The sequence below is a fragment of the Ochlerotatus camptorhynchus genome, unplaced genomic scaffold (assembly GCF_037179485.1).
Source record: "Ochlerotatus camptorhynchus isolate MF236.1 unplaced genomic scaffold, CSIRO-AGI_Acam_v1.1 ptg000142l, whole genome shotgun sequence".
Lineage (NCBI taxonomy): Eukaryota > Metazoa > Arthropoda > Insecta > Diptera > Culicidae > Ochlerotatus > Ochlerotatus camptorhynchus.
In genome coordinates this window covers 1,963,009-1,975,966 of record NW_027040632.1, presented here as the reverse complement: position 1 = coordinate 1,975,966, position 12,958 = coordinate 1,963,009, and the positions used below count along the sequence as shown (strand labels likewise).

At 47.2% G+C, this 12,958-nt stretch overlaps 1 protein-coding gene across 1 annotated transcript in view; it reads right to left on the bottom strand.

Moving 5' to 3' along the window:
- Positions 1-922: 922 nt before the first annotated feature.
- LOC135700799 (transcriptional regulator ovo-like) overlaps positions 923-12,958 on the bottom strand; it is a 96,172-nt gene continuing 84,136 nt past the window's right edge. Inside the window, exons 2-4 of the mRNA XM_065221448.1 lie at positions 10,850-12,852; positions 9,613-10,086; positions 923-2,050 (exon numbers count right to left, since the gene is read on the bottom strand). Coding sequence (XP_065077520.1) covers positions 1,865-2,050; positions 9,613-10,086; positions 10,850-12,852 — 2,663 coding nt within the window. The 3' untranslated portion in view covers positions 923-1,864. The remainder of the gene's footprint in view (positions 2,051-9,612; positions 10,087-10,849; positions 12,853-12,958) is intronic.

Below are 12,958 nucleotides of genomic sequence, written 5' to 3'. Positions count from 1 at the left end.
GGTTCTAGGAGTAAGATCATTTTCGTTTCGCAGATTCGTTTCCGTCGTCTCTAAGTTTCTAGTAGTCGTTACTTCCAACACCAAAAAAAGTGATTGCACAAAAAACCCCGATATACTTTGATTTGTTTTGCGATGATTTGTTCGCCGCTTCCCGCGTATTGAAGGAGGTTTTACCGTTCTTAGGCGTTCTTTTTCTTTCATTCGTTTTTTTTACTGTGTGATTTGGAACGAAAATTAATTTATGCCGGCCGAGCGAGGAGAGGAACGCAGCAAAATTATGATTTCCATACAATCAATCAAATTACATGGACGTTCCTCTTCTTGCACAATGGTGGCCGCCGCAGCCGCAGTAGCCCCAGAGAGTAGCCACCAGTTGCGGGATGAAAAACGAGAAAAGAACGGTAATTATTGGGTTTCTGCCTACGTCTGCTTCTTCTTGCTTGCTCCAATACACAAACGCGGGTTGCGGGAAGAAAGTGTTATATCTACAATTTATTGGAACAGTATCGGACGAAATGTTGGCAGCTGGGTTGAATTTTCGAATTTGGGTTAAAAGTCGGCGCAATCTCGGTAGAATTTGTTTTGAGTGCGCCGCTGTCAACAAACTTTTCCGATGTTCAATCTCATCTAGTAGGCTTTCGTTTTTCCAGTGCCGTGTGACAGGCGGAATTTGATCTTGGAAAGGAAAACTCCTCCAAGTGGTAAGTTGGATCGACAGTCGGTCGCTGCGAACTTTCCGTCCAATACTGTAGCAAATTAACTTCACATTCATGCTCGCTCGCTCGCTCGCTCGTTCGCTCATTCTGCCCCGTTCTCCAACTATATGCATACACTTTTCTGAGTTAATTGATGTACTTGTTCGAGTTAATAATTTCATTCAAATGCTTCTGTGTTGTGTCCCTTCTGTTTTTCCTCTTCCCATCTTTTCTCAACTTGATTTTTCGTTAACATCTATTCAGACTTTTGTATTCTTGTATTTTCATCTTCTGTGCTTTGTTATGTTTTGAGTTTCTTCGGATATAAAAGTGTGAGCTTATGCTTCTGCCACCAAAGTGTTGCTTTTGCGTGACCCCAATTTGCTTGTTTCAACAAACTAAAGCCAAGGGTGTAAAAAATTGTCCCACTTCCTCTGGGACCTTCTGTATTTCCTCTCTTTCAACAAAGGTAAAATCCTAAATCTGAGCACCGGCTAGGAGCCCTCCGAAAAAAAAAATTACAATCCTAGTGGGGGAAAAAACAAAACAATCAAGATGCTGACCCAGCCGGCACCTCCGTTCCCCTGTTCTCCTAAATCATCAATTATCTCGCGCACTTTCTGCTCTACATGCTCTACATGCTCTCCGATCGAGAAACAAAAGAAACTTGTTTAAAAAAATAAATTACACTAAAAAGCCTTAACTGGCGACTTTCCTCGTCCCCCATCTTCCTGCCTTGCACTGATAAACCTTAAACCTAACCTTACTCGTCCTACGATCGATATTAGTAAGTAGTATAAAATAATATTGCAGCAAATAAATAATTGTTAGTGTTTTCTTTTGTTGTTGTTGTTGTTGTTTGTCGATTCATTATCCTTTCGCATAATACGCGCACTCTTAACTAACAGCTCCTAAATAACTACTACTACTACTACTTTTATTACCACTACTACAACTACTCGCAGCACAAGGATAATGGACAAGCGCGGAGCGTCTACTTACTCAACAAGGGGTCGGAAAATCGCCTGCATCTTCTTCTTCTTCTTCATTTTCCACCAACTCCTTCTTGATCTTCTTCATCTTCTTCTCCGTCACCAACTTCCAACGTGCTGTCTTTTTGCTTCTCTCTCTAGTATCGGGAACTCTGCGGGGGACTCGCGACAACAGCTCTAGTTCTGCACCGGCATCGGGAACGAGCCGAGCAGGTTGTTTGCAAACTGCGAATTGGTAAACTTGAAGTGGCGCTTGTCGTAGAACTTGAGCAGGGCCGGCGAGTAGGGGTGCTTCTCTTTCAGGTGCAGGTAGTGCACCTCCGGTTCGTTGGTCGTGTGGCCGCACTCCTCGCACACGTACATCTGGATTGGCGGGATGAGAGAGGGAGAGAGAGAGGTTATTGGTTTTTCCTGAAATACGTGGATACTTGGAAGTCGTGTTGAGGTTATGGTCATGGCATTCCGTTTCAGGAACCAAATTCCGGAAGATCTGGATATTGACCGCCATAGTCGGACTATAATTTGCCGCATGGCTCTGTTCTGTCAGTGAGAAAAGTGGATCTCTGAAACTGCATAGTATTGGTAATTAAAAATTAGTCTGAATTGCTGTGTCGCATGTCCATATTCCAGTTAAAGAGGAAAGGTGGTCTCAATAAAAGGACTCCGGAAGATATTGATATTGACCACCATGACAAAAGTTGATGTTCAACGATTTTTGTAAATTTTCATGTGTCCATGGTTTTAAAATATTTACGGAATCAAATGAATTTCGGTAGTTTCTGAACGAACCGGCCAAGATGCCGAAGACGAAGACACTTCAATGTGGCCTGTGTGAAGATCCGGAGGACGAAAATATGGTCGCATGCGATCTATGCACCATACGAACTATAGTTTGTACGACGAAAAGGTATCCTCGGCGTTGTTACGGAGTGCTCGTAGTTGAACGTTAACGTCGATTTGTTGTAGAATAGAAGGACAATTGATTCTGCCCTGTACCTAGTCTGCCACAAACAGGGCCTTGTCGTATCTCTTCGACTCCACAAAGGATCCAGGTGAATTAACTGGCACTGACTTTCGTAGCTTGGAAGGCGATGAGGATCCCTCCAAGGCAATCGTCGAAGGGCAAACCAGATTGTACACTGTTTTGGTAATAGGGATTCCATGCAGGGCAGCAGTATTCTAACACCGACCGGACGAGGGATCAGTAAAGCGACTTCAAACAGCAGATGTCCGTGAAACTTTTAGCTATCCTGAAAATGAAGCCGAGCGTTCTGGATGCCTTGTCGATCACGTACGAGATATGCTGGCTGTATGTGAGTTGACAATCTAAGATGACTCCCAGATCCTTAATGTGATTCACAAGATGTACGTCAACGCCTTCTAGGATATAACTGAATGTAATTGGATGTTCAGCAATTCTAATTAGCCAATTATTAGCAAAAGCGTTGAGTTGGAGTTGGGGAAGGTGGCAGTCAGCGATGGCTCGGATTCGGAGATAGATTTTCATGTCGTCTGCGAACGACAGTCGTGGACCGTCGAGGACGAAATTGACATCGTTGAAGTACACAAGAAATATCAACGGGCCGAGGGCGGAATACCCGAAGTGGCAGGGAACGAAGGAGATCGGCAGTCGTCGATTGCAACTTCCAACTGACGATCAGATAGATAGGATGCGAACCATCGTAGGAGACTGCCGTTTATACCGAGCCTATCCAGTTTGGCGATCGCTATAAAGGGTGATACGGTCAAAATTTGGTCAAGGGAAAACGCGTGTAAATCGGTGAAATCGTTTATTTAAAAAATCAAATTAAATTTCATTTTCAAGTTCAATTAGTATAAAATTCAGGAAAAATATTCAGTTAGGCTTCCGCTTTTCCAAATCCGAATTGCCGGGCCTTACGCTTGACCCCTGCCATCAGATTTTGTACAGCCACCTTGTCCACCTTCTTCGCCGCAGAAAGCCAGTTTGCCTTGAACTGCTGCTCGCCCTTAGCAGTTTTTTTTTGGTCTTCTTTAGGTTCCGCTTGACAATAGCCCAGTATTTCTCAATTGGGCGGAGCTCTGGCGTGTTGGGAGGGTTCTTGTCCTTGGGAACCACCTGCACGTTGTTGGCGGCGTACCACTCCATGGCCTTTTTACCGTAATGGCAAGATGCCAAATCCGGCCAAAACAATACGGAACAACCGTGTTTCTTCAGGAAAGGCAGCAGACGTTTATTCAAACACTCTTTCACGTAAATTTCTTGGTTGACAGTCCCGGAAGCTATGAAAATGCTGCTTTTCAAGCCACAGGTACAGATGGCTTGCCAAACCAGATATTTCTTTGCGAACTTTGACAGTTTCATGTGCTTGAAAACATCTGCTACCTTTCCCCTTCCTTTTGCCGTATAAAACTCCTGTCCCGGAAGCTGCTTGTAGTCGGCTTTGATGTAGGTTTCGTCGTCCATTACCACGCAGTCAAACTTCGTCAGCATCGTCGTGTACAGCCTCCGGGATCGCGCTTTGGCCGTCGTATTTTGTTTATCATCGCGATTTGGAGTCACTACCTTCTTGTAAGTCGATAGTCCGGCTCGTTTTTTGGCTCGATGCACGGTTGTAGACGATACACCCAGCTTATTTGCGGCATCTCGGAGAGAGAGGTTAGGGTTTCGCTTGAAACTACCGGCAACTCTCTTTGTCGTCTCAGCGGCTTCCGGTTTTCGATTTCCCCCCGATCCAGACTTCCTGGCTGTCGACAAACGTTCCCCAAACACTTTAATTACATTTGTAACGGTTGATTTGGCAACTTTTAGCGATTTTGCCAACTTTGCGTGCGAGTAGCTTGGATTTTCGCGATGCGCGAGCAAAATTTTGATACGCTGCTCTTTTTGCTTGGACGGCATTTTGACAACTGAAGAGTGAATTCCAAAATCAAAATAGGAGCAACATTCTACACACACACACCTTCAAAATGAGGGGTGTTCAGGTTTTTTAAAAGCAAAATTGAAAGAAATACGTCAAGTTGATATTGACCAAATTTTGACCGTATCACCCTTTAGATATGGCACACAACGATGTGATGTCGCGATAGTTGTCGATGTTTCCTTTAGCATCCCTTCTTATGCACTGGAAACATCTCAGCTGACTTCCAGCAGGACGGAAACACCCCACTGGAGAGGGACATTTCGAACAGAAGACAGAGAGTAGCCACCAGGCTATCGATGTATTGCTTGAGAAAGTTGCGAAGCTGCCCTAGTTATCATAGCGAGGTCGATGTTGATAGCTGCCAAATATTGACCAGACATTGGAACATTACTGGCTGCTAGAGAAACGTGCTCGTCAGGTAAGTTCTCATCCGAAAATACACTCGCAAACATGGTTGACAACAGACGGTAAATATCCTGAGGGGATGAAGCTTCTTCGCCGTTCAGTACTATAGTCGATGAAAGGCCAGACATAATTCCAAAACAGTTTTCGGGTGAGATCGAAGCTAATAACATTGGCGACTGGTTCGTTGATACGCATGATTGATCCTCGCATAATGGTCCTTGAGTTGTAGGGTGTACTTGGTACTTGGTGTATTTTCTTAGCGCGGCTCTTTTGGAAGACTTTAGAGTTGGAGAAAGCTCACATGGAGCAGGAGAAGCTGCAACGTGAGAAGGAGGCCGAACTCGAATGCCGTCGCTTGGAAGAAGATCGTCGTCAAAAAGGTTGCAACGCGAAAAGGAGACGGAACTGGAACGAAATCGACTGGAAAACGATCGTCGACTGGACGATGAAAAGTCCCGTTCAGACCTGCTTCGGAAGCATCTCGCCGAAAAGTATCGGATTTTAAACGCCCCATTTGAGGGATCAGCTGGTAGAGGCAGTTTGATTAGTTGTGGTCGATCGATGGAGCAAAAGCCCTTCCGGACCAGCAGCAGAGGAGACGAGAATATTTTCGAGAAACGGAGTGTGAGCAGAATGCAGAAAACACCGAACGGGGACGGCTGTATAGGATGTGGCTGGAAGAGGAGAAGCGTCGTGAAGAGTTCCGGAAGAAGTTGGAGCAGAGGGGTTTTACGGAGAAGTATAACATTGCTAAAAGGGCAGCAGAATTGATGGACAATGTTGAATATGAGAAATCAAACCCACCTGAGGCCTCCGGTTCTACCCAGGATTCCTGAAGAAAATAAATCCGGGATCAAATCCAGGTTTGAATGTTCCAAGAGGAGGAACTCGCCCAGATCAGGCCCTGCTCAACCCAATCGCGGAGCATCCAGCCTGACGAACTTACATCTGGCAGCCCGCCAAAGGATTTACCCAGCTTTTCCGGAAACGGAGTCGGTTTCTACTTCTTGCTGCAGTCCCACGTGTGATCGATACTATGAGAATTTCTCTTTGGCAGACCGGAGATTTTGATCAATCAAATCGCTTATCGCTTACGGGATGACAGTAGCGAAGCACATTTGTCCAATCCATAGTTGCTGCATGAACTTGTCGAGAAGCTTCCAACGGAGATCAAGCTGAAGTGGGTGGACTTCAAGGACGCTGTACCGACGGTTAGCCTGGACACTTTTGGGCGGTTCGACCAGCGACATTGGCGAAGGCATCGAAAGATGAAGTGAAAAAAAAGCGATTATTCCAAGGCTCGAGGATTCGTCAATCAACACAGCGCTTCTCGTGCGTCAGATGAAACACAAGGTGAAACAAACACCAGCGGAAAAGGTATTTCCGATCTGTAGCAAAGTAGGCCATGGAATGGATAGTTGCAGTAAATTCAAAGCACTGAATTCTAATGAACGTTGGAAGATGATGCGGCAGCACAATTATTAGAACTTAACTTAACAAGTACAAGTATTAAGAACTTAAGTATTCTCTAAACCGTGGATCGCTTTAAATCTAGCAAAACTCAATCCGATTCACAGCAAAAACCAGTTTCTATTTGGGCTTAAATCAAGTTCATCCACACCATGGCCGGTCGAGAGGGTCTTGTCGATACGGCAGTCAAAACAGCTACAGCGGGTTGACTCCAGCGACCGACGGTTGGTCAAAAGCTACCTATGGTACGAACTAGTTGGATCCCGTGATCATGAGAATCAAAAACAAACCTGGAGACATTGAACGTTAGTTTATGCACGTTTGTGTAGTTGGGACGCAAATAAATATTAAGCCGCCTGTGGTGGAAATTTTGAAGAAGTCTGTTATCGTATCATCGAGGAATTGAATAGGACATTGTTTGTATATCCGACAAATTTTGACTACGCTTGGGCTGGGTAATGCATTTTTGCATCAGAGGATCAGAGCATGATTTTCTGCAAGAGCTAGCTCGTATCAAGGGAGCCCAGTGCGATCGGTCAACTGTAAGGCCTTGCTCATTACTGAAAATTTGATTCGAGGCTTTATTAAAAACTGGATCGAGGAAGTTGCTCCTAGGGTGGAATTGAATTCTCACCCATCAAAGTTCTGACTCACTTTAGTCGGGAAGAATTTGACAGGGAGCAGGTGGTAAATTGCATCCATCATCGATCGGGTACGCCTTCGTGTCTGTAAGGAATCAGCAGTTCAACGGGACATCGATCCGGAATCGGGTGGACGTGGTGAACTCCGTACAGATTAGATGGCTTCCATTTCCTCTTCCACCTCCTGCTCTGCAAACGCTCTAATGAGAATGAAAAGAAGCTGAATGCTTGCCTTGATCCATCAGAGAAATTAAGAATGTAAACGCAATAAAAAAAAGTCATAACTCGTGGAATAGAGACACATTGATAGGCACACTTTGATTGAAACCTTGTTCGGCACAGTGCTTGGCACAGCTCAAGCACTCGGCATGGATTAAGGTGTGCAGAGTTGAATACCCCTTGGCAGATTCTTTATGAGGAATCACCTTCCTTATTCCTGTCGGCGGCCCAAGGATTGTACACTCTTTCCCTTTACAGTCTAAATCAACAGCTAGCCCACAAAACTTCCAGTCCGTCAGTACATGCGAACTTCTTGGAAATGCTATGTCTCGAAAGCCTACCCATAGAGGATGTTGCTGTGCAATGTAATCCAAGATGGCGGCCATCCGTGTTAGAAATATTGTCAAATATCCTACAATATGGGTATTTCCGGAAAGAGACTGACGATACGATGTCAAAATTCAATGTCCGCCAACATTTTAAAACCTAAGAAATCGGCCATCGGTTTTAGAAAAAAAAAACTGTCGAATACCCAACAATACGGGTATTTTCGGAACGAGGACGACTTGTGGATGTCAAAATTCAAATACGCCACAGTATGGGTATTTCAGAAACAAGGAAGACGTGTTGTAGAGGTCGAAAATCGATGTTGGACACCATTTTGGAATGCAAGATGGCGGCCATCAGTTTTAAAATTCTGAAAAATTCCCAAAAATATGGGTATTTCCGGAACGAGGATGTCGTGTAGGTGTCAAAGTTCGATGTCCGCTGCCATTTTGAAATCATATTTGGCGGCCATCAGTTTTCTAAAAAAAAAAACTATCAAATACCCAACAATATAAGCATTTTTGGAACGTGGACGATGTGTTGATATCAAAATTCGACGTCCCCGCCGAGGCATACTGAGATGACCATACCACACTATCCTGAGCTGTGAGCACCCATACCAGGTGACTCATTGCATAGTTGAAAATTCGATTTGAATTGTTGCGTCGCTAACTTCTGATCGATTGTGCGCAGCTCTTGTTTCAGTTCACGATTGGCCCCCACACATGTGTAGGTAGGCTGCTGATCGAGGCGGAGTCAATGCTGAACTCAAGACCCCTTACGTACTTGCAAATCGACTCAGAAGCTCCTGAAGCATTGACACCGAAGTGGGGTAAACCAACCGACCATGGAGCCACTAAACGAAAAGGTGGTATCGTACACCAACTGGAACATATACCAGCACCTGCTGGACCAGTTTTGGAGTCGTTGGGTTCATGAATACCTCCCAACGATCACGAAACAAACAAAGTGGTTTACCGACCTGGTAGTTGCGGTGGAGGATCGTCTATGCAATGGATGGCTAAGGGGTCGAGCGCTACGGGTATTCCCGGGTCGTGATAGGCGAATACGAAGCACAGAGGTAAAGACCGTTACAGGAGTGCTAAAAAGACCGGTGACGAAGCTGGCGGTTCTGGAAGTTGGTGGTACAGCAAGAGAGGACTCAGAGCAATACGGGTACGGGAATGTTACGAACGGCAACCGGTCAGCGATCGACATATCTACGAGTCCCTCTTTTGGATCGCCAAATCGATCAGATGTTCATAACAAAACTAAATCAACCAGAAACCAGAGCCATCTTGCATCATGAGAGAATATCCGAGATATCTAGATAGAGCTGGAATTAGGGCGTAACAGCTTTTGTAAAGAATGACTTTTTTCGATGAAAGTTAGGGCTCGCCAACGCAAATCAACAACACCATCGGGTAGAGGAAGACTTCCCGTACCCGACGGTTATGTTGGTTTGAGTGAGTGTGCCTTGAGTTCCCAGAAATCGTCAATAGAAGTCATTGTTTACAAAAGCTGTTACGCCCTAATTCCAGCTCTATCTAGATATGTGATTTGAATTGATGAACAGTTTGAGATCTTGTATTAAATAGTACCTGATCAACTTGAAGTCTTGAAAAAATATCCAGACGACTTTATAGAGAACAACTTAGGAATAATTTCTAAGCTGCCGTGTTTCTGAAAAATACGATATGGCCGATGGAATACTTGGATATCTTTAGAATGATAACTGATCAATCTGAAATCTAGAGATCCTATTTGACCCGAAACTGGCCTCTTGTGAAGCGAGTCCAGTTACAGCAAGTCCACAGACTACCCGTGGAGTCGACCGGGAAATCTTTCACAACGAAACTGGTTCGCTTTGCTTGCCTTCCAAGCCAACTGCAAACCCATCCAAAACCTCAACTTCCTTCGAAAAAAAAGTGACCCCCCCCCAAATGAATTCAATACCCACCTTCGTGCGCCGCTCCTTGTACGCATACTGGTGCTGGACGCCGTGCACCTTCAGGCAGTGCGACTCCAGCGAGCACCGCTGGGTGAACGACTTCTCGCACAGATTGCACTTGTACGGCCGGACGCCGGTGTGCGTCCGGGTGTGCCGCTTCAGGTCGAACGTATCGTTGAATCCCTTGCCGCAGAAGGTGCACAGGTAGCGCTTGACGTCGGAGTGGCACTTCATGTGCCGATTCAGCAGCCGCTGCAGGGTAAACGATTTCTGGCATATCCGGCAGACGAACTTGTTCTGCTCACCGCCGGTGGCGCCACTGCACTCGTCCTGCACCTTGAGCACTTCCGTTTGGTGCAGCAATTTGGTATGGTGTTTGTCTTCGTCCCGCAGCCGGCCGGGGATGTTCTCGACGGCCAGCGGATTCTTGATACCGTGGCCACCGTTGACGAATTCCAGCTGCACTTCTGCCGGCAGGCCGAGCTGTTTGACGAGGAGTGGGGAAAATACATGGGATTAGTGTCGATGGTCGGATTATGAGCAACTTGGCGAAATTTCACGCAGATGGACTTCCTAGTTCCGGAGATGTGACGTTCTAAAGTTGCGAAGCGGAGCGATAGACAAGAGAAAAAGAAGAAGAAACAATAGTCGACAGTGAATCATTTGTACAGAAAGGTAGCTTCTTTTGTTGCGAAATACAAACATACAGCGTTGTTACAGATAATCTACTATGGCTCTGAACCATTTGGTGGATTATTTTAACTTTTGGTTAAAATTTGACAGACGGAAAGTTATCAATTAACCCTGCTATCCGAGCGTGGTTAGTTCTGACAGACAAGAAGTTAAATTTTGACAATCGTGGTTGAGTTCTTCTCGAAAACCGGTCGATCGACAGCACAGGGATTTTCGAACATTGAGAATAACTTTCGAAATGTCACTTTTAACCACGAGTTAAATTTAACTCGGCAAATGGTTCACAGCCTATGATGATTTGAAAACCAGCTAAATGTCATGATGGGAATCATTGTGTGAGTGAGAGTTTGTGTTTGTGTGTGTGTTAGGCAACGCTTACCCTTTGCTGTAAAACGTTCAATTTGACGTCGGCCACAATCGGGGACAGGGGAATGGTGGACAAGGTGGTCGTAGAGCACGGTGAAGCCGGTGACGACGACGACGATGACGATGACGTTGACGCGGAGGAGGAAATCGGATAGAACGATCTACTACTAGTGGAGGATCGACTTACATTTTGGATGGTTGATGCGACGACGTGCGGCGGTGGTGGTGCGATGACGGGTGAGGCCGCACCGAGAGCCACGACAGAGTGTGGGCCGTGTCCTGAAAGGCCAGCGGCGGCGGCTGCGGCCGCTGCTGCAGCTGCAGCCGAAGACGACGAAGAGGATGGAGGGGATGAGGAGGAGGATGGGGATTGGAGGGAATGGCTGTTGGGTGACGGGAGGGATAGGTTACTGTGGGAGTCGAGGTCAAAGTTGCTGAGGGAATGGAACTGATGGGAGGATTGGTAGCTTGGGGGATTCTCCTGATGGTTGTTTTGCTGATGGTGGGGTTGCATATATTTGGGGGTGTTGTTGTTGAAGTTGGTGTTGTAGTTGCGGGAGAGGAGCAGGTGTTCCGGGTACTGATCGAGACCATCGTGATGGTCCACTTGCTGCAGGGACGTTGACACGGAATCAGGGGTTAGAGAAGGCGTTGAGGTTAGTTCCAGGTCATTGCAGCTACTGGACTGTTCGTCCGACGGGAGTCGGTTCAGGAAGTGGCTCAGGTCGACGGCATCGGTAAAGCTGTCCAGCAGGGCGCTATCTCCCGGCGAGGAGAAGGTCAGTGTCGCGGTGAGATGTAGCGGATCGACCCCGACGCCGTTCATTTCGGCCATCATGGAATCGTTGACGTCGTAATTTCCGTATAGGTTGGAAAAGGAGTCCATCTTGGAGTCGTAGTCCAGATCGGCTTCGTCTTTCAGGGCGATTCCGTAGGCATTCTGAAGCATTGAGTATTGTTTGGACGGGTTACTGCTGTTCCCGTTAGCATCCGTGTAGGCTCCGATATTGGTGAGATCCTGTGTCGTGTCGCAGTCCAAGTTGTTCCAGTTGGTGTTCAAGAATCCTCCGTTGGCGTTGTATCCGTTCAGACCGGCGTTGCCTCCTTTCAGACTTTCGTAGAAAGGTGGAAGCGATCCGGTCGGCGGACTGTTCGGTCCATAGTTGGATCGCCCATCGCGTCCTCCCATACCACCTCCGGCTCCTCCTCCACCGATTGCACCACCAGTGCCTCCACTGGCTCCGCCAATTCCTCCGGATCCCGACGAGAAGCTGATACTTCCACCGCCGCTGTGTCCAGTGTGACCACCTCCGGCTTGTCCTCCACCGCTCGACGAACGGCCATGACCGGCTGCAGCCTGCATGATTCCATTCAGCTTGCCGTACCGGTAGCGCATTGACAGCAGGTGCTTCCGTAGGATAGCTTCCCTCCTGGCCTCTCGGATCATCTTCTCCTTTTCTTCGTCCTCTTTTTTGTTCTCCTTGCCGTCCTCGCATCGTTTTGGTATGTGATAATCAATGGGCTGTTCCTGTTCCGGTTCCAGCTCCGGTGCTCGCACTTTCAGATCCACAGCCTTGGGACTGCTTTCAGGGCTTGAAACTGTGGTTCTTCGAGGTGACTGTGCGGCTACTGCGGGAACTCTCTGGATGACGGAACATCGCACCACTGGACCTGGTGCCGGTGGAGGCGTCGGAACTCGGTCCTTCGGGGGAGGTGATCGTGGCTCCACCGACACCACCGGACGCTCCTCCGTGATCACATTGCGTTCTTCCCGGACCACCGGCTGTGACTGATTGCTGGGAGGATCTTTCTTCTCTATCGGCGGCGGTTGAGGAGTAATTGGCCGAGTGGGAGGGTACACTTTCCGTTCGGCTTGTGTCAACACGTGCCCGCGGCTGCCGCCATATGGAACATCGCCTCCGGTGATCGACGAGAAGAAACGACGTACCGGCGTCGTTGCTGTCGTCGGTTCCGATTGCTGCTGCTGCTGCTGTTGCTGTTGTGATTCTTTGGCGAAGCTGCGCTGAAGGAAGAGGGAGACCCCTGATGGGGAGCCAGGACTGCTCCGGTTGTTGACTGACAGGTTCTGTGCGGCCTGGACGACCGAGCTGAAGATCGACGACGATGGTGAGGATGACGTTTCCCGGCATGGTGGGCTCAGACGGTTCTCCTCGCTGAAGATGTCGCGATCTGTGGAAGAATGGGAAGAAGAAGAAAGTCAGGTTAGAATAGAGCAGAAACAAATTGGCACTAATTTGAAGAAGTCATGAACGTGGGAGAGAATAGAACCGATTCT